The following is a 27,890-nucleotide window of genomic DNA, read 5'->3' on the forward strand; positions in this document are numbered from 1 at the left end:
CAATGACTCACTATTTTGCAGGAAGATGGAATTTACTGCGCCAATTGTTTCTCGTGCTGTAACACTATTTGGCAGCGGAAGAAGAGGGGAAGGTTTTTGGCCATAGAATCGGTGTTGCCATCAAACGGAGACTGGCTTGGCACAGGGGACAAACGGGAGACGAAAATATCCTTCATATCTTGCTATAATTTCACAATAAAGCGGGTAAGATATCCCGACAGACAAACATATATTGTCAGACAGGAAGCCAACCACAAATATGAATTCGAAAAGGTCTCTATGCGCGCGTAACATGGGTTTTCAAAATTGGGGTGGGAAGTAGGCTGGTTTGAGTCATTTTTGTTGTCATTTGAAAATGTGTTTCTTGTCAGCCAGAGTACAGTACATCCTTTGTTCGACTGTGCGGTTAATAGTAATGCAATATGGCTGACATTGGCTGCTGCAGCCACTAACGTTAGCTAGTGTAGCTAATTATGCGCTGTTTGCAGACTGCATTTTTCTTACCATTTCAAGACCATGATCACGTTTACATGCGCACAAGTATTCCTGATAGTAGCTCATATCCCGCTTAATGTCAATTTAGGCTTGATCCCAAAATGTAGTCGGAGGCTTAGTATGGAGGGCGTGACGCAATTGCGTAGTCATGCAGAGGCAAGACAAACTCTGTACTGCATCGCCTTGCCCTTCCGAACTATGCGGAGGGCTCCGTATAGGACCGCATTGACATGATTGGTTGACGGTAGGTGGGGGCGGTACATCCTGTATAAACAATAACTTCCCCGACAACTTCCTTCACAATTGCTCTGCTCTGCTAAGCGCAAGAAGTATGAAAGCCTTGACATCTGCGGAGGCTGCATCTCAGTAAATGCTGTACTGCCACAGATGTCGGAATGACCAATCAGAGCCTTTTAAGGTCATATTCGGGATAAACTGTTTACATGAACCTTTGATATACTGTTTATATTAACCCGTGATATCCTGATCATGAGTATCCCTGTAACCATGAATAAACATAATTTTCCTAATTTAAGTATATGGGTTAAATTGAATAGTAACTGATATATGGACACTGACTGTTGGCCTATAACCTCTCACATGTAACGTACTATAACATGAACTCCTGCTGATTTATCCATTTCTTGCAGAGGAATTATATAACCAATGTTAATTTTGTCTTGGGAACAGGAGTGGAGAAATATATATATATTTTTCTTTCAGTATCTCTTGACAAAATGTGAATGAGTGTGTAATCATTGACACTGTTATGCAAGCAGACAGTATTTCAAATCAAATGTTATTGGCCACATACACATATTTAGCAGATGTTATTGAGGGTGTAGCGAAATGCTTGTGTTCCTAGCTCCAACAGTGCAGTAGTATATAAAACAATTCACAACAATACACACATCTAAAAGTAAAAGAATGGACATCAGAAATATATAAATATTAGATTGAGCAATGTCGGAGAGGCATTGACTAAAATATAGTAGAATAGAATACAGTATATACATATGAGATGAGTAAAGCAGTATGTAAACAATATTTAAACATTATTAAGACTAGTGCTCCATTATTAAAGTGGCCAGTGATTCCATGTCTATGTATATAGTGCAGCAGCCTCTAAGGTGCAGGGTTGCGAAGCCGGCTAGTGATGGCTATTTAACAGTCTGATGGCCTTGAGATAGAAGCTGTTTTTCAGTCTCTCGGTTCCAACTTTGATGCACCTGTACTGACCTGCCCTTCTGGATAATATATGTGTGAACAGGCCGTGGTTCGGGTGGTTGATGTCCTTGATGATATATTTGGCCTTCCTGTGACATTGGGTGCTGTAGGTGTCCTGGAGGGCAGGTAGTTTGTCCCCGGTGATGCATTGGGCAGACCGCACCACCCTCTGGAGAGCCCTGCGGTTGCGGGCGGTACAGTTGCTGTACCAGGCAGTGATACAGCCCGACAGGATGCTCTCAATTGTGCATCTGTAAAAGGTTGTGATGGTTTTCGGGACCAAGCCACATTTCTTCAGCCTCCTGAGATTGAAGAGGAGCTGTCGCGCATTCTTCACCACACTGTCTGTGTGGATGGACCAATTCAGATCATCAGTGATATGTACGCAGTGGAACTTGAAGCTTTCCACCTTCTCCACTGCGGCCCTGTCAATGTGGATAGGTGCGTGCTCCCTTTGCTGTTTCCTGTCCACGATCAGCTCTTTTGTTTTGTTGACGTTGAGTGAGGGGTTATTTTCCTGCCACCACTCTCCCAGGGCCCTCACCTTCTCCCTGTAGGCTCATCGTTGTTGGTAATCGTGCTTACCACTGTTGTGTCGTCAGCAAACGTGATGATTGAGCTGGAAACGTGCGTGGTCACACAGGCATGGGTGTACAGGAGGGGGCTGAGCATGCACCCCTGTGGTAGGAGAAGGACCATACCATTTGAATCATTCATTAATTCCCTTCATGATTGAATGATTCATGACTGATTTGATGACTCATTCTAGTTATATGTGTAAGACAGGGCTAATTTAGTGTTTTGATTAGCCTAGTCCTGGTATCTAATGGTAAAATTTGAGTGACATAGGGTGGATGGTAACAAAACAGGCTTCTCCTTCACCTTGGCGATCATCACTTCAATGTAACTGACTACATACATGGCTTGGATACATTCCGATAATACACATGAAATCAGGGTCTCTCACTGTTGCCATGACATCCCCACACCAGTGGGAAGAAATAATTGTTTTTTTTAAAAGCTACAATACCAGTCCAAAGTTTGGACACACCTCCTCATTCAAGGTATTTTCTTTATTTTTACTATTTTCTACATTATAGAATAGTAGTGAAGACAACAAAACTATCATGTAGTAACCAAAAATGTTAAACCAGTCATTAAACCAATCAGATTCTTCAAATTAGCCACCCTTTGCCTTGATGACAGCTTTGCACACTCTTGGCATTCTCTCGAATAGCTTCACCTGGAATGCTTTTCCAACAGTCTTGAAGGAGTTCCCACATATACTGAGCACTTGTTGGCTGCTTTTCCTTCACTCTGTGGTCCACCTCATCCCAAACTATATCAATTGGGTTGATGTTGGGTGAGGCCAGGTCATCTGATGCAGCACTCCATCACTCTCCTGCTTGGTCAAATATCCATTACACAGCCTGGAGGTGTGTTGGGTCATTGTCCTGTTGAAAAACAAATGATAGTCCCACTAAGCGCAAACCAGATGGGATGGCGTATCGCTCCTGCATGCTGTGGTAACCATGCTGGTTAAGTGTGCCTTGAATTCTAAATAAATCAGTGACAGTGTCACCACCAAAGCATCCCCACACTATCACACCACCTACTCCATGCTTCATGGTGAGAACCACACATGCAGAGATCATCCAATCATCTACTCTACGTCTCATAAAGACATGGCGGTTGGAACCAAAAATCTCAGAATTGGACACATCAGGCCAAAGGACATATGTCCATATGTCCAAGCAAGTCTCTTCATCTTATTGGTGTCCTTTAGTAGTGGCTTCTTTGCAGCAATTCGACCATGAAAGACTTTTAAACATATATATTTCACCAGGTAGGTCAGTTGAGAACAAGTTCTCGTTTACAATTGCGACCTGGCCAAGATAAAGCAAAGCAGTGTGACAAAAACAACACAGAGTTACACATAAACAAACGTACAGTCAATAACACAAGCAAAAACATCTATGTACAGTGTGTGCAAATGTAGATTAGGGAGGTAAATGCAATAAATAGGCCATAGATGCAAAATCATTACAATTTAGCATTAACACTGGAGTGATAGATGTGCAGATGGATGATGATGTGCAAGTAGAGATACTGGGGTGCAAAAGAGCAAGAAGATAAATAACAATATGGGAATGAGGTAGTTGGGTGTGCTATTTACAGATGGGCTATTTGCAGATTGGCTGTGTACAGGTACAGTGATATATGAACTGCTCTGACAGCTGATGCTTAAAGTTAGAGAGGGAGATAAGTCTCCAGTTTCAGGGATTTTTGCAATTTGTTCCAATCATTGGCAGCAGAGAACTGGAAGGAAAGGCGGCCAAAGGAAGTGTTGGCTTTGGGGATGACCAGTGCGATATACCTGCTGGAGCGCGTGCTGCGGGTGGGTGTTGCTATGGTGACCAGTGAGCTGAAATAAGGCGGGGCTTTATCTAGCAAATACTTATAGATGACCTGGAGCCAGTGGGTTTGGCGACGAATATGTAGCGAGGGCCAGCCAACGAGAGCATACAGGTCGCAGTGGTGGGTAGTATATGGGGCTTTGGTGACAAAACGGATGGCACTGTGATAGACTACTTCCAGTTTACTAGTAGAGTGTTGGAGGCTATTTTGTAAATGACATCGCCGAAGTTAAGGATCAGTAGGATAGTCAGTTTTACGAGGGTATGTTTGGCAGCATGAGTGAAGGAGGCTTTGTTTGCGAAATAAGAATCTGATTCTAGATTTAATTTGTATTAGAGATGCTTAATGTGAGTCTGGAATGAGAGTTTACAGTCTAACCAGACACCTAGGTATTTGTAGTTGCCACATATTCGAAGTCAGAACCGTCCCGAGTAGTGATGCTAGTCGGGCGGGCGGGTGCGGGCAGAAATCGGTTGAAGAGCAAGCATTTTGTTTTACTAGCATTTAAAAGCAGTTGGAGGCCATGGAATGAGTGTTGTCTGGTATTGAAGCTCGTTTGGAGGTTTGTTAACACAGTGTCCAAAGAAGAGCCAGATGTATACAAAATGGTGTCGTCTGCGTAGAGGTGGATCAGAGAATCACCAGCAGCAAAAGCGAACTCATTGATATATATACAGAGAAAAGAGTCGGCCCCTAGAATTGAACCCTGTGGCACCCCCATAGAGACTGCCAGAGGTCCAGACAACAGGCCCTCTGGCCTGAACTCTATCTGAGAAGTAGTTGGTGAACCAGGCGAGAAACCAAGGCTATTGCGTCTGCCGATATGAATGCAGTGATTGACAGAGTCGAAGCCTTGGCCAGGTCGATGAAGGCGGCTGCACAGTACTGTCTTTTATTGATGGCGGTTATGATATTGTTTAGGGACCTTGAGCGTGGCTGAGGTGCACCCACGACCTGCTCGGAAACCAGATTGCATAGAAACCAGATTGCATGATCTGTATGTTAACTTGGCTTTCGAAGATTTTAGAAAGGCAGGGCAGGATGGATATAGGTCTAGAGTGTCTCCAAATTGGGGGGGGGTGACCGCGGCAGCTTTCCAATCTTTGGGGATCTCAAACGACACGAAAGAGAGGTTGAACAGCCTAGTAATAGGTGTTGCAACAATTTTGGCGGATAATTTTAGAAAGAGAGAGTCCAGATTGTCTAATCCAATTGATTTGTAGTAATCTAGATTTTGCAGCTCTTTCAGAACATCAGCTGTCTGGATATTTGGGGGAAGGAGAAGCAGGGGGTGCAGAGCTGTTGGCCGGGGTAGGGGTAGCCAGGTGGAAAGCATGGCCAGCCGTAGAAAAATGCTTATTGAAATTATCGATTTGCGTGGAATTATCGGTGGTGACAGTGTTTCCTAGCCTCAGTGTAATGGGCAGCAGGGAGGAGGTGCTCTTATTCTTCATGGACTTTACAGTGTCCCAAAACTTTTGGGATTTAGGATGCAAATTTATGTTTGAAAAAGCTAGCCTTAGCTTTCCTAACTGACTGTGTATATTGGTTCCTGACTTCCCTGAAAAGTTGCATATCGAGGGGGCTATTCAATGCTAATGCAGAACGCCACAGGATGTTTTTATGCTGGTCAAGGGCAGTCAAGTCTGGCCTGATTCACGCAGTCTCCTCTGAACAGTTGATGTTGAGATGTGTCTGTTACTTGAACTCTGAAGCATTTATTTGGGCTGCAATTTCTGAAGCTAGTAGCTATAATGAACTTATCCTCTGCAGCAGAGGTAACTCTTCATTTCTTGTGGCAGTCCTCATGAGAGCCAGTTTCGTCATAGTGCTTGATAGTTTTTAGGACTGCACTTGAAGAAACTTTCAACGTTCTTGAAATTTTCCAGATTGACTGACCTTCAAGTCTTAAAAGTAATGATGGATTTCTCTTTGCTTATTTGAGCTTTTCTTGCCATAATACGGTCTTGGTCTTTTACCAAATAGGGCTATCTTCTGTATACCAACCCTACCTTGTCACAACACAACTGATTGGCCCAAACGCATTTAGAAGAAAATAAATTCCACACATTTAACAAGGCACACCTGTTAATTTAAATGCATTCCAGGTGACTATCTTGGCATTTTCTCAACCAGCTTCATGAGATAGTCACCTGGAATGGTTGAGAAAATGCCAAGTGTGTGCAAAGCTGTCATCAAGGCAAAGGGGGGCTACTTTGAAGAATCTCAAATATAAAATATATTTTGATTTGTTTAACACTTTTTTGGTTACTTCATGATTCATATGTGTTATTTCATAGTTTTGATGTCTTCACTATTATTCTACAATGTAGAAAATGGTACAAATAAAGAAAAGCCCTAGAATGAGTAGGTGTGTCCAAACATTTGACTGGTACTGTACATCTTGATGATTTAGCCCACACTATTTTGGGTGTCTGCTTTGGTATGTAATGGATATGAAACACAATGTTCTCCTCTTTTTTGAGATAATGTGCAAAATTAGTCTTTTAAAAGTGACTCAATAGAATTAAGCAATAAGGCACGAGGGCGTGTGGTATATGGCCAATATACCATGGCTAAGGGTTGGTCTTAGGCACAACAGACAGTGCCTGGATGCAACCCTTAGCTGTGGTATATTGGCCATATACCACAAACCCCCAAGGTGCCTTATTGCTATTATAAACTGTTACCAATGTAATTAGAGCAGTAAAAATACATGTTTTGTCATACACATGCTATACGGTCTGATATAGCACGGCTGTCAGCCAATCAGCATTCAGGGCTCGAACCACCCAATTTATAATCACCTTTATAATTTATTTTGGTTTGCAGGTCTTCGCAGAGACCTGACGTGACCGTCATCCCTGAACAGAGCCATCCGCCTGCTCCGAAGTCAGTCCTTAACCATCATTGGGCAATCTGGGTTGAATATTATAATCCGTCCCTATCCCTTTTTTCAGCTTTCACTGGGTATCATAGATAGACACTTTACTTTTTAACTCCCTCCCTCCCACTGGGCAAAAACTGGTTGAATAAAAGTTGTTTCCTCATCATTTCAACCCCCAAAAAACAATATGTTGACATTGAATCAACATGGAGAAATAATTGGATTTGCAAAAAGTCATCAACATAAGGGCATTTCGTAATTTTTTCACCCAACTTTTAACCTAAATCCAATGACATGGTGACATTTTTTGTTGATTTCATGTTCGTTGACAACTCAACCAAATGCAAATCAAAACTAGATGTTGAACTGACGTCTGTGCCCAGTGGGCAGTTTCCATTTTCTGAATTGGTTGCCATATAGATTTTCACTATCTCACTTCCTCTGACTGGACCCACTGGATTCTATTAAGATTTATTCCCTGGCTGTTGTCCATCTCTCTGGGCTATAACATAAATCATTAATGTTTTCATTACGTTCATATTTTTAGACCCCAGACTTGGTACCATAGATATTTTCACCCTAGTCTGGCAGCTAGGCTGCTCCCCTATATGCTGATGAATGAAGACCCCATTCAGGAAGAGCGCGCCGGGCCAGAGATCCAGAGCTGATGCAGGTTAGTTTGGCTTTAATCAGGCTCTTTATAGATGTGTTTTTCTGCATCCCAAATGGCATCCCATTCCCTTTACTTACTTTGGGAGCATAGGCCATCAATGACTTCTCTCCATCGCACTCTGTTCTAGTGTTGTATGGTAAGCTGAAATGTCTGTACTTTTTTATACTAGAACATGAGAAACGGTTCAGTACTAGAATTTGTATTACTCTCGGTACTTCTGTCAAATGTCTCATGGCGTCTACTGATTTGAAAGAGGATCAAGTCTGTCTATCGAGGTGCTCTATGAGGATTATACCTTTTTATATTCATAGCTACATCCATCGTAATAAGAAATAGATGACAATGGTAGTCATCTCGATTCCTTGTATTTTTTCTCAACTACTATGACTGATTGGTGGCGCAGTCCGCTAGGACAGTTGGCTCATAGTTCAATAGATGGGTTAGCTGACAACGTCACGAAAACTTTATGCACGCTTCCATGGGGCAAAAGTCAGCATGTTGTTGTGATTTTGGGTGGCCAGATTCCTAGAAAGAATGACAAGAAACTGCCATGTGGGGAATCATAAGTGGCTCGTTTCATCTTGTTTTTGATACTAAAGCTGTGTTCGAATACCAATACTAACATACTGTATACTACATACTTAATGAGTATATATTACATACTATTAGTTCATTTTAGTATACTGTAAACTAACGGTATCCTTTCAGTTGATGTATTAGGCTTCGGCTGTCTACCTGAAGTTGATGCTGTTGCTATGCAACCTATTGCTAGTTTCGGGTGTGTTCATAAATTCAATCCAGAGCGTTGTCAGATTGTCTATTTGCAAATTCAGAATGTTTCGCTCTTGGAGCGTACACTGGATGCTCTAGCCGAAGAGTAGGGTTGATCCGAGCGAGTGTTCTCACCTCACAATGGTAGTCAAGCACCCAAGCTAACGTTGGCTAGCTTGCTAGCTACTTCCAGACACAAATGAGAGAACACCTCACTCTGACCATTTTACTCACCTTAGCAGAGCAGGTTAGGCTGTTTTAATGTTATACAGGTGACTAACTGTGCTGCTGGCAACAATTTAATTACGCTTGTTTTTGCAGAAGTTTACTGACACTGGCCATATTCAATAGGCGTTGAGCGTTTGTAAATCCTTCTGTAATTCTGCGCTCTGGCACACTCAGACGAGAGTGCTCTGAAATCGGAGTAGATAGCCAAAATGAACAATATCCATTGAGAACTCACAACGACTATACCACTTAGCTAAGAATGACATGAATAATAAAAACAATAAATATTGGGGTAGTTAGTTAGCATATAGTTAATATACTGCCTGGCAAGTTCATTGGAATAGTAGCCAACTAATGTTAAGTAACTAACTAACATACCGATACATACTGTTGTAATGCTATGCGGTTGGTAAGGATAGCGTAACTAACAAATTGTCAGCCAACATAACGTGTAACGTAACTTATTTGAAAAGTCATTACTTTATTACATTGCTCAACATGTTCTTAAACATTTGTCATAATTAGTTAAAGCAATGAATTTTGTATCTGCTCTCTTCAACTTCAGCTGCATATTTTCCGCCATTTTATTCAAATCTGAAAACGTTGTGAAACCACGCCCATTTTCTGAAGAATTTCATTATGAGCCCTAAAAGCACAGAAATAGTGTCAACTGCTTGAACACTTCGTATTTTGGCGAAATTAGTATGACATCCGGGAACTTTTGGAATACTAACTATATCCATACTATGACCAAAAAGCATACTACATACTCAATTTACGTCACAAATAGTACAGTTAGTGTAGTTGGTATGAGTATTCGAATATAGATGTCTTGTTTTGACTGATTTCATATCAATGCTAATATGGCTAAATTTCGCTTGCCAGATAACCAACACCTGTAACCATGTATTTGTGCAAATGTATTTATGTTTTCAATAAACATTGGAGACGAACTATACATGTCAACAACCTAAGCTAACCCCCTCTATTTTTTTCCAAGTAGTTGCGCGTGCCTTGGTTTTGTTGCTAAACAACCAACCCGTCTATGGTCGCGAGATCTAACCCCAGATGGGGTAGATATCTTATATTTTATCCTTTATTTACAATATTCATGCCTTGCCCACACACTGAATTCTGAAAAGTGAAAGCATACCTGTGAGAGAGGTCGCCCTGGTAGTAGTTTTTATGTAGTACCCACGACCAATCTGTGAGTTAATTTGACCATTGGAAAAAGAGCTACTGCATAACCCCCCCCCCCCCCCCAATTGAGCCCCTAAATCGTAAGGGATGATTGTTATTTTCTTTCCAACACAATAAATGTTAGTCCACATTTCAACGGGTTTTTTTTTTGCGCCGCAAGTGGCAATAGGTGTCAGGAACTCAGGAACTTGGCGCCTTACCACTGGTTTCCACTAGTTACCACAGCCACAAAGTCAGGTTGGCTATAGCATAAAGATGAATGAAAACAAAAATTAGGCATAAGTTAGGGTTGTGTTAGGGAAAAGTTAGCAGTGTGGTTATGTTTAAATTCAAATTTTAATAAGATACGTTGTAGAATTAGGTGGCCAATATGACTTTGTGGCTGTGGTAACTTGTGACGACCCATACAGGGGTTAACTGTCCTAACTGCCCAGTGCCGTATTTGCTCGCAATGCACATAATTGTATTATCAGAGCGTGCCAGTGGACCTCTGGTAAGTAGGCTATGTTTTATTGAGAAAGTTTACCTTGGTAGGCCGTCATTGTAAATAAGAATTTCTTCTTAACTGACTTAACTAGTTAAATAAAGGTTAAATAAATAAAAATGAAATACCCCCAAAATGAATATTTATGTGCAATTCTCCCAACCCACAACTTCTCACCTGAATTACTTTTTAATTTTACAGGAGGCTGCGAATTTTTGCAGCTTTTTGTTAAAAATCGCGCAAAATTTCAACGTCCTGCTACTCATGCCAGGAATATAGTATATGCATATGATTAGTATGTGTGGATAGAAAACACTCTGAAGTCTCTAAAACTGGTTAAATCATGTCTGTGACTATAACAGAACGTGTGCAGGAGGCAAAATCCCAAGGAAAACTGTTCACAAAAAACAAAAACAAAAAATATCCCTCCGCCAGTCTCTGTATTGTCTATGGCAAGGGAAAATAGATAGCGTGCAGTTTACAATGCCTACAGCTTCCACACGATGTCGCCAGTACTGGCATTTGAGTTTAAGTTTATCCTTGGTTAGATGAGGAATAGGCACTTCCTGTCTTCGGGTACACCAGAGGAAGTTATGAAAGGGAGAATATGGACCATGATTTCAAGACTTGCTGCTATCGAATACAGATCGCCCCGTGATCAATTTAATCGATTATTAACGTTTACTAATACCTAAAGTTGGATTACAAAAGTAGTTTGAAGTGTTTTGTCAAAGTTTATAGGCAACTTTTTTAATTTTAAAATATGACGTTGCGTTTTTGAAAGCAGTTTTTTCCTGATCAGACGGGCTTCATAAATGGACATTTTGGGTATACATGGACGGATTTAATCGGAAAAAAATACCCAATTGTGATGTTTATGGGACATATAGGAGTGCCAACAAAGAAGCTCGTCAAAGGTAATGAATGTTTTATATTTTATTTCTGTGTTTTGTGTAGCACCGGCTACGCTAATTATTCTGTTTACGTCCCCTTTGGGTATTTCGGGGGTTGCATGCTATCAGATAATAGCTTCTCATGCTTTCGCCGAAAAGCATTTTAAAAATCTGACATGTTGGCTAGATTCACAACGAGTGTAGCTTTAATTGAGTACCCTGCATGTGTGTTTTAATGAAAGTTTTGAGTTGTATCGAGTACTATTAGTTGTCACTCTGAAATTTCCGCTGATGTTGATCCCTGTACAGGGACAGCTGCCATAAGAAGACAAATTATGTGCATATATTAAAGCAACATTTCAAGACATCAGTCAGGAAGTTAAAGCTTGGTCACAAATGTGTCTTCCAAATGGACAATGACCCCAAGCATACTTCCAAAGTTGTGGCAAATTGGCTTAAGGACAACAAAGTCAAGGTATTGGAGTGGCCATCACAAAGTCCTGACCTCAATCGTATCGAAAATTTGTGGGCGGAACTGAAAACGCATGTGCGAGCAAGCAGGGCTACAAACTTGTCTCAGTTACACCAGCTCTGTCAGGCGGAATGGGCCATAATTCACCGAACTTATTGTGGGAAGCTTGTGGAAGGCTACCAAGTTAAACAATTGACCCAAGTTAAACCATTTTAAGGGCAATGCTACCAAATAATAATTGAGTGTATGTAAACTTCTGACCCACTGGGAATGTGATGAAAGAAATAAAAGCTGAAATAAATCACTCTCTCCTATTATTCTGACATTTCACATTCTTAAAATAAAGTGGTGATCCTAACTGAATTAAGACAGGAATTTTTACTTGGATTAAATGTCAGGAATTGTGAAAAACTGAGTAAATGTATTTGGCTAAGGTGTATGTAAACTTCCGACTTCAACTGTACATACATAATGTATGCTACAGTAGAAACAACACGAATTACAGAAAATAAGGCACTTACTTTGAAAGGAACGCACACATGTCCAGTTATTATTCGTAAGGAAAATAACAAGTAAGGCATTGCGAGCGCCAGCCAGAAAATGTTCAAATTCGTGCAAAACTGTGCAAATGTCTGCATACTTGATCTGCAGAAGCATTGGTGAAGTGCTTGGGCTGTCCTCGAAGAGGCTCAGTAAAGCCTCAAACATAAATTGTCCGCAACACTGAAATTGGCTACTTCAATGTGAATTAATGAGGTGGAACACACCTCAATTCAAACTGTTGTTATTAAAAGAAATTGACAAGTTGAAACAGCCTATCAATAATTAACAGGCAGCGCGTGTTCACTGTCCTGTTGCGTCACAAGCGCATTTTGGGGCGACCTTTATATATTTGGAACTCACATGTGAAAAGGTTTTAAACATTTGATTTTTGTTTGGTACATTTTTGTCATCTCAACCAATGCCATGTAGTAAAATGGTAATGTAGTTTTCATTATAGGACTCCCATATTTTTTTAAACACGCATTCAAAGATGGTTGAAAACCAGGAGGTGAACATTAGCAAAACCGAACCTCATTTACCACAATTTGTTTGTACTAGTTGTGTATAAAATTGGGAAAATATAAGGTTGTAAAACGTTGTTGACTTCTAAAACATAATTTGAGAATGATTAAATTACTAATATATTTTGGTTTAGCAATTTTAGGAACTCTTTAAAAATATGAACTACCGGGCAGTTAGTTGCCCATTTAAAGGAATGCTAAACTCAGCAAAAAATCGTCCTCTCACTGTCAACTGCACTTATTTTCAGCAAACTTAACATATGTAAATATTTGTATGAACATAACAAGATTCAACAACTGAGACATAAACTGAACAAGTTCCACAGACATGCATCTAACAGAAATGGAATAATATGTCCCACAATAACATAGCAAATGTTATTGTGGGTGTAGGGAAATGCTTTTCTATGCATTTATCTATCAAAGTTTAAATTATGTAAACAACAATTCTTTACTTATGGCATATACTGAGGCTAAATATACATATTTTGCAGCATTTGTTTGTTTATATTTTTTGTCGGTGTGCCAGTTACAGCATTAAACCAATCTGTGTATATGGTCATTTTTAGATATAACGTTTATTACTTCATAATCAGGACAGCAATCAGTTTTGCGAGCAGCACCGCATGGTTGAAGCAGGAGATCCTCACTCCCTAAACACTACCAAACGATCAAAAACATTACTTTTGAGACGGGGGTGAAATCCAAATGTGTGCTATATTCAGTATTCATTGTAATAGCTGCCATGGCTATTATATTGATACATTACTAACTCAAACACTTTCAATCTGGAAAAATGAGAAGTGGTTGATGGTGATTAAATTATGTGAAATAAAAAGCATATATTGCCCCCCAATCTGATAGTGGGGTGGTAGAGGCCTGCTAGTCTCCCTTATGGCTCAGCTCAGGTGACTACATACACTATAGACACACAGTGCATTCGGAAAGTATTCAAACCCCTTGACTTTTTCCACATTTTGTTACGTTACAGCCTAATTCTAAAATGGATTAAATAGTATTTTTCCCCCTCAGCAATCTACACCTGACCAGGTGGCGAATCGCATCTCTGCATGTCTGGCAGACATATCAGTGTGGATGACGGATCACCACCTCAAGCTGAACCTCGGCAAGACGGAGCTGCTCTTCCTCCCGGGGAAGGACTGCCCGTTCCATGATCTCGCCATCACGGTTGACAACTCCATTGTGTCCTCCTCCCAGAGCGCTAAGAACCTTGGCGTGATCCTGGACAACACCCTGTCGTTCTCAACTAACATCATGGCGGTGGCCCGTTCTTGTAGGTTCATGCTCTACAACATCCGCAGAGTACGACCCTGCCTCACACAGGAAGCAGCGCAGGTCCTAATCCAGGCACTTGTCATCTCCCGTCTGGATTACTGCAACTCGCTGTTGGCTGGGCTCCCTGCCTGTGCCATTAAACCCCTACAACTCATCCAGAACGCCGCAGCCCGTCTGGTGTTCAACCTTCCCAAGTTCTCTCACGTCACCCCGCTCCTCCGCTCTCTCCACTGGCTTCCAGTTGAAGCTCGCATCCGCTACAAGACCATGGTGCTTGCCTACGGAGCTGTGAGGGGAACGGCACCTCAGTACCTCCAGGCTCTGATCAGGCCCTACACCCAAACAAGGGCACTGCGTTCATCCACCTCTGGCCTGCTCGCCTCCCTACCACTGAGGAAGTACAGTTCCCGCGCAGCCCAGTCAAAACTGTTCGCTGCTCTGGCCCCCCAATGGTGGAACAAACTCCCTCACGACGCCAGGACAGCGGAGTCAATCACCACCTTTCGGAGACACCTGAAACCCCACCTCTTTCAGGAATACCTAGGATAGGATAAAGTAATCCTTCTCACCCCCCCCTTAAAAGATTTAGATGCACTATTGTAAAGTGGCTGTTCCACTGGATGTCTTAAGGTGAACGCACCAATTTGTAAGTCGCTCTGGATAAGAGCGTCTGCTAAATGACTTAAATGTAATGTAAATGTACACACAATACCCCATAATGACATAGCAATGGGTCTGAATACTTATCTAAATAAGGTGTTTCTGTTTTTCATTTGTAAAAACTTATAAAAAACAGTTTTTGCTTTGTCATTATGGGGTATTTTGTGTAGATTGATGAGGATTTTTATATATATACAGTGGGGAGAACAAGTATTTGATACACTGCCGATTTTGCAGGTTTTCCTACTTACAAAGCATGACGTAATCTAAAACAAAAATCCAGAAAATCACATTGTATGATTTTTAAGTAATTAATTTGCATTTTATTGCATGACATAACTATTTGATCACCTACCAACCAGTTAGAATTCCGGCTTTCACAGACATGTTAGTTTTTCTGTAAGAAGCCCTCCTGTTCTCCACTCATTACCTGTATTAACTGCACCTGTTTGAACTCGTTACCTGTATAAAAGACACCTGTCCACACACTCAATCAAACAGACTCCAACCTCTCCACAATGGCCAAGACCAGAGAGCTGTGTAAGGACATCAGGGATATAATTGTAGACCTACACAAGGCTGGGATGGGCTACAGGACAATAGGCAAGCAGCTTGGTGAGAAGGCAACAACTGTTGGCGCAATTATTCAAAAATGGAAGAGGTTCAAGATGACGGTCAATCACCCTCGGTCTGGGGCGCCATGCAAGATCTCACCTTGTGGGGCATCAATGATCATGAGGAAGGTGAGGGATCAGCCCAGAACTACACGGCAGGACCTGGTCAATGACCTGAAGAGAGCTGAGACCACAGTCTCAAAGAATTAGTAACACACTACGCCATCATGGATTAAAATCCTGCAGCGCACGCAAGGTCCCCCTGCTCAATCCAGCGCATGTCCAGGCCCGTCTGAAGTTTGCCAATGACCATCTGGATGATCCAGAGGAGGAATGGGAGAAGGTCATTTGGTCTGATGAGACAAAAATAGGGCTTTTTGGTCTAAACTCCACTCGCCATGTTTGGAGGAAGAAGAAGGATGAGTACAACCCCAAGAACACCATCCCAACCGTGAAGCATGGAGTTGGAAACATAATTCTTTGGGGATGCTTTTCTGCAAAGGGGACAGTATGACTGCACCGTATTGAGGGGAGGATGGATGGGCCCTATATCGCGATATCTTGGCCAACAACCTCCTTCCCTCAGTAAGCACATTGAAGATGGGTCGTGGCTGGGTCTTCCAGCATGACAACGACCCGAAACACACAGCCAGGGCAATTAAGCAGTGGCTCCGTAAGAAGCATCTCAAGGTCCTGGAGTGGCCTAGCCAGACTCCAGACCTGAACCCAATAGAAAATCTTTGGAGGGAGCTGAAAGTCCGAATTGCCCAGCGACAGCCCCGAAACCTGAAGGATCTGGAGAAGGTCTGTATGGAGGAGTGGGCCAAAATCCCTGCTGCAGTGTGTGCAAATCTGGTCAAGAACTACAGGAAAAGTATGATCTCTGTAATTGCAAACAAAGGTTTCTGTACCAAATATTAAGTTCTGCTTTTCTGATGTATCAAATACTTATGTCATGCAATAAAATGTCTTGGCTGATTTCTTTTGATTTTCCAATGATGTCAAGCAAAGAGGCACTGAGTTTGAAGGTAGGCCTTGAAATACATCCACAGGTACACCTCCAATTGACTCAAATGATGTCAATTTGCCTATCAGAAGCTTCTAAAGCCACGACATGGCTTCTCCGCTATGCAATCTGGTTTCAGAGCTGGTCATGGGTGCATCTCAGCCATGCTCAATGTCCTAAACGTTGTCATAACCGCCATCGATAAGAGACATTACTGTGCAGCCGTATTCATCGACCTGACCAAGGCTTTCGACTCTGTCAGTCACCACATTCTTATTGGCAGACTCGACAGCCTTGGTTTCTCAAATGATTGCCTCGCCTGGTTTACCAACTACTTCTCTGATAGAGTTCAGTGTGTCAAATCGGACTTCTGTTGTCCGGACTTCTGGCAGTCTCTATGGGGGTTCCACAGCGTTCAATTCTCCGGCCGACGCTCTTCTCTGTATACATCAGTGATGTCGCTCTTGCTGCTGGTGATTCTCTGATCCACCTCTACTTAGACGACACCATTCTGTATATTTCTGGCCCCTCTTTGGACACTGTGTTAACTAACCTCCAGACGAGCTTCAATGCCTTCCGTGGCCTCCAACTGCTCTTAAATGCAAGTAAAACTAAATGCACGCTATTCAATCGATCACTGCCCGCACCTGCCCACCCGTCCAGCATCACTACTCTGGACGGCTCTGACTTAGAATACGTGGACAACTACAAATAACTTGGTGTCTGGTTAGACTGTAAACTCTCCTTCCAGACTCACATTAAGCATCTCCAATCCAAAATTAAATCTAGAATCGGCTTCTTATATCGCAACAAAGCATCCTTCACTCATTGCTGCCAAACATACCCTCGTAAAACTGACCATTCTACCGATCCTCAACTTCGGCGATGTCATCTATAAAATAGCCTCCACCACTCTACTCAACAAATTGGATGCAGTCTATCACACTGCCATCCGTTTTGTCACCAAAGCCCCATACACTACCCACCACTGCGCCCTGTACGCTCTCGTTGGTTGGTCCTCGCTTCATACTCGTCGCCAAACCCACTGGCTACAGGTTATCTACAAGTCTCTGCTAGATAAAGCCCCGCCTTATCTCAGCTCACTGGTCACCATAGCAGCACGCGCTCAAGCAGGTATATCTCACTGGTCACCCCAAAAGCCAATTCCTCATTTGGTCACTTTTCCTTCCAGTTCTCTGCTGCCAATGACTGGAACGAACTGCAAAAATCACTGAAGCTGGAGACTCATATCTCCCTCACTAGCTTTAAGCACCAGCTGTCAGAGCAGCTCACAGATCACTGCACCTGTACATAGCCAATCTGTAAACAGCCCATCTATCTACCTCATCCCCATACTGTATTTATTTATTTATCTTGCTCCTTTGCACCCCAGTATCTCTACTTGCACATTCATATTCTGCACATCTACCATTCCAGTGTTTTAATTGCTATATTGTAATTACTTCGCCACCATGGCCTATTTATTGCCTTAACACCCTTATCTTACCTCATTTGCACTCACTGTATATAGACTTTTTTTTCTTTTTCTACTGTATTATTGACTGTATGTTTTGTTTATTCCACATGTAACTTTGTGTTATTGTTGTATGTATCAAATTGCTATGCTTTGTCTTGGCCAGGTCGCAGTTGCAAATGAGAACTTGTTCTCAACTAGCCTAGCTGGTTAAATAAAGGTGAAATTAAATTAAATAAAAAACATAATTCTCTGGAATTTTCTAAGCTGTTTAAAGGCACAGTCAACTTAGTGTATGTAAACTTCTGACCCACTGGAATTGTGATACTGTAATGGTTTTCATCTGAACGAGAGGCGGACCAAAGCGCAGCGTGGTTGTTTTGATTCATGCTTTAATAAATCACTTCACATGAACAAACTAACAAAAACAAGAAATGTGAAAACTCAAAACAGTCCTATCTGGTGCAAACACAGAGACAGGAACAATCACCCACAAACACACAGTGAAACCCAGGCTACCTAAGTATGATTCTCAATCAGAGACAACTAATGACACCTGCCTCTGATTGAGAACCATACTAGGCCGAAACATAGAAATACCCCAAAACATAGAAAAACAAACATAGACTGCCCACCCAACTCACGCCCTGACCATACTAAATAAATACAAAACAAAGGAAATAAAGGTCAGAACGTGACAGATACAGTGAAATAATCTGTCTCTAAACAATTGTTGGAAGAATTACTTGTGTCATGCACAAAGTAGATGTCCTAACCGACTTACCAAAACTATAGTTTGTTAACAAGAAATGTATGGGGTGGTTGAAAAACGAGTTTTGATGACTCCAACCTAAGTGTATGTAAACTTCCGACTTCAACTGTAATTAGATTGGTAAAAACGGAAGTCAGTGGTTGTATAATTGATTCATTAATGCATACATGACTGTCTCTGAAAAAAGATGAACATCAAAAATGTCAAATGTAATTATACCTCAAAAGATCTGTCTGGGTCAAGTGCCATTCTGTGACTTTGGCGTTTTTGTTGTTGCTGTGGTATCGAGTGTTGCGATACTTAACCTGGTATCAAAGTCAAACTCCTGCTATCATGACAACTCTGCTCTTTTCTGGGCAGTCTTCTCTAGATCGTTCCACTCTAAGCCGGTTCTCTTTGTATCTGCCTCAAGCTCCCACCTCCAGGTGTTTCTCGTTTCATTTTGCCAGCCTTGTGAGTTCCAGGATCCAGCTTGCCTGGTGATGTTGGAAACACCTGGACACCTATTCCCTTTTATAGTGCACTACTTGTGTTTCCTTAATAATGCACTTCTTTGGACCAGGGCCCATAGAGGCTTTGATCAAACATAGTACTCGGTAGGCCTATAATAGGGAATAGGGTGCCATTTGAAGGGGACAGACTTTGTGGTTTGCTTTTGTTGTCTTCAGATAATAATCAGGTACATTTAGCATACTTATAAGAGTAGAGTAACTTAGCTACTGAAAAGATTTACTACATTAATTTGCATTAGAATAATTTTAAAAAATGTTTTTGTTTTTAAGGGCACTCAGGTGTTTCTGCAAATATGAAGAAAAAGAACTCCCACAAGTAAGCCAGGAATCCCCTACTTACCTTAGCTATTATGTACCCTTTGTGATTGTGCATTTGTACAACATTCAGCATTCAACTGTTTTGAATAGACATTTTGCTTAGTAGGCCTATTAAATGAACGGCTAAAACCATCTGCAGCCTACTTTTGACTATGTAGAGAACAGTGGATAAGATACATAGATTATTTAGTCTAGTAGTGCCACGCTGAATACCTGAATATCTGATACTGGTCTTTAGTGGCCTGCTGAAGCGAATACTGGGCTAGTATCAGCTGTGCAGTGACACACTACCATGGTATGGTCAGTACTATATTCACACTTCAAAGTACACAGTCTTTACGGGTCTCATGTAGACAGATCCAGGGAATGAAAGCAGATCAGAGTACACACTTGACTATTATATTGCCATGGGCTACAATGCATTTTGGAAAGTATTCAGACGCCTTGACTTTTTCCACATTGTTACCTTACAGTCTTATTCAAAACATTTTTTTTTTATCCTTATAAATCTACACACCATACCCCATTATGACAAAGCAAATAAAGGTGTGTAATTTTTGCAAATGTATTAAAAATAAAAGAAGAAATAACTTATTTACAAAAGTATTCAGACTCGAAATTGAGCTCAGGTGCATCCTGTTTCCATTGGTCATCCTTGAGATGTTTCTACAACTTGAGTGGAGTCCACTTTTGGTCAATTCAATTGATTGGGCATGATTTGGAAAGATATACCTGTCTATATAAGGTCCCACAGTTGACAGTGCATGTCAGAGCAAAAACAAAGCCATGAAGGTCTCTCAGACCATGAGAAATAAGATTCTCTGGTCTGATGAAACCAAGATTGAACTCTTTGCTATCATGCTATAGGGATGGTTTTCAGCGGCAGGGACTGAGACTAGTCAGGTTCGAGGGAAAGATGAACGGAGCAAAGTACAGAGAGATCCTTGATGAAAACCTGTTCCAGAGTGCTCAGTACCTCAGACTGGGGGCGAAAGTTCACCTTCCAATGGGAATACCAAGACAACGCAGTAGTGGCTTCACGACAAGTCTCTGAATGCCCTTGAGTGGCCCAGCCAGAGCCTGGACTTGAACCTTGAACCTAGCTGTGCAGTGACTCTCCCCATCCAATCTGACAGAGCTTGAGAGGATCTGCAGAGAAGAATGGGAGAAACTCCCCAAATACAGGTGTGCCAAGCTTGTAGCGTCATACCCAGACTCAAAGTTGTAATCAATGCCAAAGGTGCTTCATCACAGTACTGAGTAAAGGGTCTGAATACTTATGTAAATATGATATTTCCGTTTTTGCTTTGTCATATGTGGTATTGTGTGTAGATTGATGAGAGGGAAAAAATGTGTTCATCAATTTTAGAATGAGGCTGTAACGTAACAATGTGGAAAAAGTCAAGGAGTCTGAATACTTTCCAAATGCACTGTATATATTTAATCAATTCAAAATTTTAGTCTATTTGCTGTACTATAAAATGGATCTAGTTAGATTAGTAGCTAATGTAAGGGACTGACAGCCATCAGGTTTTCACCCTTTTCATTGGCTAAGTGGATGTTTGTTCCCCAAATTCCCCTTTTTCATAAGTTATCTGAAACATCGTTCAGGAAACAGAAGAACAGCGTGGGCCCCAACAAGGCAGTGTCGTCGGCGCCACGGCGTAACATCGTGGGCTGTCGTATCCAGCACATCTGGAAGGAGGGGAGCGCTACATCTCAGTCGCAGTGGAAAGGCACGGTGCTGGACCAGGTGCCTGTCAACCCCTCGCTCTACCTCATCAAGTACGACGGCTTCGACTGTGTCTATGGCCTGGAGCTGCATAAAGATGAGAGGGTACAGGGCCTCGAGGTGCTCCCTGACCGTCAATGTAAGACCTTGGTCTATGTATACATATGGTTTATATTGATTGTCATTTGGTATTGATTGATTAACGCAAAGTCGCGGACAAGTTTCTATTTGTGCTCTAATGGTGTCACACCGTTCATGGTGCTCCTCAAATGTTAATAATATGAATTGTGAGTTTGATCGTTGATATTCACGCGTTAGTAAGTCTTCCAATGTATACGTTAAATGTGGCGAATAACCTTGAAACTAGATGTTACCATGTGCCATGTACTCTGTTGCAGCCTCTACGCGCATCAGCGACGTCAACCTGGCTGACACGATGATAGGGAAGGCAGTGGAGCACATGTTTGAGACGGAGGACGGAACTAAAGACGAGTGGAGGGGCATGGTTCTGGCCCGGGCACCCATCATGAATACCTGGTTCTTTATCACCTACGAGAAAGACCCCGTCCTGTACATGTACCAGCTCCTAGACGACTACAAGGAGGGAGACCTGAGGATCATGCCTGACTCAAGTTAGTCCTGTCCTTGGAGTTAGGCTGCACTTCAAAATAGACAATAGACCACTCTCTCTTGATTGTAAAGACTGCTTAAAGCTAAGATGTGTGTACGAGTTTATGAACATTTTATAGGCATGCATGAGCCTTTATAATGTCTATACTCGCCTGATGATGGGTGGGTTGCTTTTCATGATGATAACAGGCTACTCTCTCTTCATGATAAAAGCGTTGTGTTCTTCAAGGTCTCTCTTCTAAAAGAGATGAACCAGGTTGAATAAATAGATAGGTGAACATGTTTGAGTTTCCAATGATATCCCATGAAAGAGTTACATATGGCAAATGAACTTAAACTTGTGTTGTTGTTTGTCTCTTAGATGACGCTACGCCGGCGGAGCGGGAGCCGGGGGAGGTGGTGGACAGTCTGGTGGGGAAACAGGTTGAGTACGCTAAAGAGGACGGCTCCAAACGAACTGGCATGGTCATCCACCAGGTGGAGGCCAAACCCTCCGTCTACTTCATCAAGTTCGACGACGACTTCCACATCTACGTCTACGACCTGGTCAAGACCTCCTAAGGGCCACCTTTGACCTCTGACCCCCTTTTCACACTACTGAGCCGAATCGAGCAGTGCTGGTCTGTTTACGTGTCTATCCGCCATTGCTGAAAAGGACTATGTGGGGGAAAAATATTTCATAGCGAGCCAGTATAGCCTGGTTCGGGTCAGCGCGGTAGTGTGAAAAGGCTACTGGGTCGCTGGGCCCAGAGGACAGGAGGCCTGTCTGGGGAGTTAACGATGGATGCGGAGGTTGTGGGGAAACTCTACCATGCAGGAAAGACGATCAACCACCACCATCACCACATGGAACCTTATCTTATCCACCAATTTTCCCAAAATATCTCTTCAACGTTTCGTGCAAATGCTTCTTTGAGATGTGACAGACGGACAGCTGGATTGGATATTTCACTGAAGCCTTTGGATTTCTACTCATGAAACATCTCTGATAGCTCTAGTCAGAGAAGGAAAAAGGGGGCACTGTGCATCTGAATTAGTGGCCACAATTTGTTTCGTCCACTGTCTATCCCCTGTAGTTGAGTGATCCTATGGATACATCCCATCAATCTCTAAGGGAAGGGACAGAGAAAAGATATCAAGCCTTATATTTGCACACTGCATATAAAGTTGGTTGGCATCTCATTCGATTTTTTTCAGTGATTTGATGACCAAGCCAGTCATAGCAATGTATCTCCTATATATGTGTGAGTGTATGAGCTCTTGTGTTCATTTTTTTTTTTTTTGTACATGCAGTTCTGGAGTCCCCATATCTTACGGTGGTCAGTAACTACAGTACTTGGGTTTGTTTCAGTCTCGTAGAATCATTCAAACTCTGACTATGATTACATTTGTTTCTTTGTGATGTTGAAAGATATGCAACAACATATGCAGTGAGCAAAGAAATGTGTGGAAGTTACGAGAGGGAGGTAGGTGTCCAGTGTTTTAAAAGGATGCTTTGGGATTTTGGCAATGAGGCCCCTCATTTACTTCCCCAGAGTCAGATGAAGTCGTGGATACTATGTGTATGTCTCTGCGTGCAGTTTGAAGGAAGTTGCTAACTAGCGCTAATGCAATTGCTAACTAGCGTTAGCATAATGACTGGACGTCATTGCCAAAATCCCAAGGTATCCCTTTGATTCAAACGTTTTATTTTTTTTCCAAGAACTTGTTTACTTTATACTGTATTTAATGTATATTCATAGAAAATGATAGTTTGATACAGATTTAGTTCTATCACAGCACTAATTTCAAAAAATCTTCTTAGAAAACAGAGGATTTAAGAGCACTTGTTTGTTTGAGTTTTTTTTGTCTGAAAGGACAATCATATTTTGATCATCTCAACAACACTATTCAAAAATGGTTAACCAGTGAGAGCGTTAATCTGTTGTCCTGAGAAAGATTTAGTTTAATATGCCTTGCCAAATCCCTCGACCCTTATAATTCATTATTCATTCATAATAACAGCAATAATTATTCAGATAATAATTGTTTATTGTTGTTCCTGTATTCATATGTTTACAACAGTTTGTTTTGTTGGGAAAATCTATTTTCATTACTATTTTTACTTAATCATCACATTCTTCTTGACCTCTGTGTTAAACACACTTTCTGTTTAATTGTTCTAGTAACATTTTAGTAAACTGTTTTCTCATGCCTTTTAAAAACTGAAGATGGTATGGTAAAAGCACTGCAAAGTAAGACGATTATTTAGAAGTGAAAATTCCATACCAGCTCCTGAAAAGTGTTCTAAATTCAGCAGTACCAGTACAACAGCACTAGAGTGATTTTCGAAACATTTTCACACAACTGTTAATACACAAGAAGTATTCAACACTTTAAATGCAACACCCACTTTATGGAGTGCATGAAATATTGTACTTGAGGAAAGGTTACTCGCCCTGAAAGAGATTTTTATTTGCTGCGTGCGTGTGTGTGTGTGTGTGTGTGTGTAACCAAACTACATGTTCCACCAGATGACCTCTTAGTATGCTCCTTTAGGGAAGTTACCCCTGTTGTCAGAGAAACAGTGGGCAACTAAGTGGTCTAGAACCTCTAAGATACAGATGTTGTTAATTAGTTAGAAACGTAAACGTTCCATGTGACTGTAACTCCCAACACTCCACCCTTACTGCTTTCTCCATGACACTGAAGCAGTGTATGTTCAGATGCAGTCTCCGAAGAGGGGTAGTACTGTCCTTTACAGTATTCTGCGTAGTAACAGAACAGATGAGCTGTTGTGACTGATTTTGAGATTAAGTCCCTCTGTTAGAGGAGTAGCTAATGCTTACTCTAGGTTATACACAAACTATGACTGAATGGTAGCTTTAGGGATGGATAGAAAAACCTGAGAGTATGTATATCGGTTATAATAAAGATTATAATTTTAAGACCGCATACAGTATAAAGCCCCTCTATACCAGAAAAGCTACACACAAGTAAATATCTTCTATAACCTGTTGTATTCCAAGCCGCAAACTGATTTGTGTTTTATGCAAGATGTCACCTTCAGAAAACAATTGAAAGGGTTTGATGAATTGGCCTTTCACACTTGAGTACTGTAGTGTTGTACTGTGTTTGATGTCAGCTCATTGTGGGATAGAAAAAAAGACCATTTGTTTTGCATGAGTAGCGAAAACAGAACTGTAAGTGGAAGTTAGTGTGAAAAGTGAGATGCATGTGTGTATCTCTTATTTTTTTTTAAGTTTTTCTATGTTCAATGTGTTTCTTATTGTGACATTCCCTTTCATTCCCTTTTCTTTGCATTTCTAAAGAAAAACAGTCATTTTTTTGTATTCAATTTTTTACCCTGCTGTATGTGTTGTATGTGGTGACAACAGAATAGCCACAGGGTGGTGGTGTTACACAGTATTTGAGGGATTATGTCTTTCACATACAAAACTGATGTTGTCCAAAATAATTATTTATATGTATCTCTTTTGAGTGCCACAAGGAAAATATGAACTCAAAGAAAAAGGCCTTATGAAATTGGTAGGGGTGGGGAAATGTTTATATATAAATATAGTATATATATATATATATATATGGTGTGTAAGTGTATGCATGTGTGTGGATGTATAAGGTAGGTAGCACATCTTAGTTACATATCCGAGGAATAAATAATGTACATAGACATTTTTCTGAAAAATACACTACAAGAGTATGTGGACACCCCTTCAAATTAGTGGATTCAGCTATTTAATCCACACAGGTTGCTGACAGGTGTATAAAATAGAGCACAAAGCAATGCAATCTCCATAGACAAACATTGGCAGTAGAATGGCCCATACTGAAGAGCTCAGTGACTTTAAATGTGTTACTGTCATGTGATGCCACATTTCTAAGTCAGTTTGTCAAATTCTGGCCATGCAAGAGCTGCCCCGGTCAACTGTAAGTGCTGTTATTGTGAATTGGAAAAGTTTAGGAGCAACAACGGCTCAGCCGTGAAGTGGTAGGCCAGACAAGCTCACAGAGTGGGACTGCCGAGTGTTGCGCATAAAGAACGTCTGTCCTCGGTTGCAACACTCACTACTAAGTTCCAAACTGCCTCTGGAAGCAAGGTCAACACAATAACTGTTTGTTAGGAGCTTCATGAAATGGATTTCCATGGTTGAGCAGCCTCACACAAGCCTAAGATAACCATGCGCAATGCCAAGCGTTGGCTGGAGTGGTGTAAAGCTTGCCGCCATTGGTCTCAGTGGAAACGCATTCTCTGGAGAAACTAATCACGCTTCACCATCTGGCAGTCTGACGGAGAAACCTGGCTTTGGCGGATGCCAGGAGAACGCAACCTGCCCGAATGCATAGTGCCAACTGTAAAGTTTGGTGGATGGGGAATAATGGTCATGGTTTGGGCTAGGCCCATTAGTTCCAGTAAAGGGACATCTTAATGGTACAGCATTCAATGACATTGTAGACGATGCTGTGCTTCCAACTTTGTGGCAACAGTTTGGGGAAGGCCCTTTCCTGTACCAGCATGGCAATGCCCCCGTGCACGAAGTGAGGTTCATACAGAAATGGTTTGTCGAGATCCGTGTGGAAGAACTTGACTGGCCTGCACAGAGCCATGACCTCAACCTTAATGAACACCTTTGGGATGAATTGGAATGTCGACTACGACCGCACTAATGTTCTTGTGGCTGAATGGAAGCAAGTCCCTACAGCAATGCAACATCTAGTGGAAAGCCTTCCCAGAAGAGTGGAGGCTGTTATAGCAGCAAAGGAGGACCAACTTCATATTAATGCCCATGATTTTTGAATGAGATGTTCGATGAGCCGGTGTCCACATACTTTCTGGCATGTAGTGAATACACTGAACAAGAAATATAAACGCAACATGCAACAATTTAAAAGCTTTTACTGAGTTACTGTTCATGTAAGGAAACCAGTCAATATGAATACATTCATTAGGCCCTAATCTATGGATTTCACATGACTGGGTAGGGGCACAGCCATGGATGGGCCTGGGAGGGCATAGGCCTACCAACTTGGGAGCCAGGCATACCCACTTGGGAGCCAGGCCCACCAACTGGGGAGCCAGGGCCCAGCCAATCAGATTGTTTTTTCCCCACAAAGGGACTTTTTTAGAGACAGAAATACTCCTCAGACGATCCGACATGAACAAGCCTGATGTGGAGGTCCTTGGCTGGTGTGGTTACACATAGTCTGCGGTTGTGAGGCAGGTTGAATGTACTGCCAAATTTTCTAAAAAGACAGTGGTAGAGCAATGGACATTACATTTTCTGGCAGCAGCTCTGGTGGACATACCTGCAGTTAGCTTACCAATTGCACGCCACCTTAAAACTTGAGACATTCGTGGCATTGTGTTGTGTGATAAAACTGCACATTTTAGAGTGGACTTTTATTGTCCCCAGCACAAGGTGCACCTGTGTAATGATAATTCTGTTTAATCAGCTTTTTGAAATGCCACACCAGTCAGGTGGATGGATTAACTTGGCAAATGAGAAATGCTCAGTAACAGGGATGTAAACAAATTTGTGCACACAATTTTATAGGAATACGCTTTTTTGTGCGTATAGAACATTTCTGGGATCTTTTATTTCAGCTCATGAAACATGGGATCAACACTTTACATGTTGCGTTATATTTTTGTTCAATATATATAATTAGGGTTTTCATCTCTCAGTTACACTTAATTGTGTTTTTAAAAAAAATAAAAACGATATGATTTATATGGCCCTTTTGGATGATGTTGCTCTTTAATAACTTTGTAAAATACAGTGCAATTGGATGGTTGCAGATACATGTAATGTATAGTTGATTCTTCATGTTCGTTGTTGTCTCCTTGGCTTATATTGACCGCATCATCTTTTATTGTTCTGAAGAATGTAGATAGTTCATTTTATTTGAATGTAGAGGTATACACACATTTAAAAACATATACTTTTTATATAATTATTATGTAAGTATCCATATAACATTTGAACAAATTAAAACTTTATGTGAAGTTGTATGTTGGTCTCTTCGTGGTTTCTCTCCTTTTAGGGATGACAGACTCTAGTCTAAT

General features: G+C 41.5%; 2 protein-coding genes across 2 annotated transcripts in view; one reads left to right on the forward strand and one right to left on the reverse strand.

The window, feature by feature from the left end:
- The window catches only part of LOC115127043 (hippocampus abundant transcript 1 protein-like), a 41,568-nt gene extending 40,887 nt beyond the window's left edge, over window positions 1-681 (reverse strand). Inside the window, exon 1 of the mRNA XM_029656695.2 lies at window positions 505-681. Within this exon, the coding sequence (XP_029512555.1) occupies window positions 505-561 (57 nt within the window). The 5' untranslated portion in view covers window positions 562-681. The remainder of the gene's footprint in view (window positions 1-504) is intronic.
- On the forward strand, window positions 43-27,834 carry LOC115127059 (spindlin-Z-like). Its single transcript, XM_029656702.2, has 6 exons — window positions 43-204; window positions 6,973-7,700; window positions 19,417-19,462; window positions 21,076-21,335; window positions 21,595-21,828; window positions 22,188-27,834. The coding sequence occupies exons 2-6, from the start codon at window positions 7,646-7,648 to the stop codon at window positions 22,385-22,387; spliced, it is 795 nt and encodes a 264-aa protein (XP_029512562.1). The 5' UTR covers window positions 43-204; window positions 6,973-7,645; the 3' UTR covers window positions 22,388-27,834.
- Window positions 27,835-27,890: the final 56 nt, after the last annotated feature.

Source organism: Oncorhynchus nerka, linkage group LG4 (assembly GCF_034236695.1).
Source record: "Oncorhynchus nerka isolate Pitt River linkage group LG4, Oner_Uvic_2.0, whole genome shotgun sequence".
NCBI classification, from domain to species: domain Eukaryota; kingdom Metazoa; phylum Chordata; class Actinopteri; order Salmoniformes; family Salmonidae; genus Oncorhynchus; species Oncorhynchus nerka.

Bases quoted from the DNA above. Each gene is read 5' to 3' on its own strand.
- LOC115127059 (XM_029656702.2), top strand. From the start codon at position 7,646: ATGAAGACCCCATTCAGGAAGAGCGCGCCGGGCCAGAGATCCAGAGCT. The intron at 19,463-21,075 runs GTAAGCCAGGAA...AACATCGTTCAG, and splicing joins AAGAAAAAGAACTCCCACAA to GAAACAGAAGAACAGCGTGG. The intron at 21,336-21,594 runs GTAAGACCTTGG...ACTCTGTTGCAG, and splicing joins GGTGCTCCCTGACCGTCAAT to CCTCTACGCGCATCAGCGAC.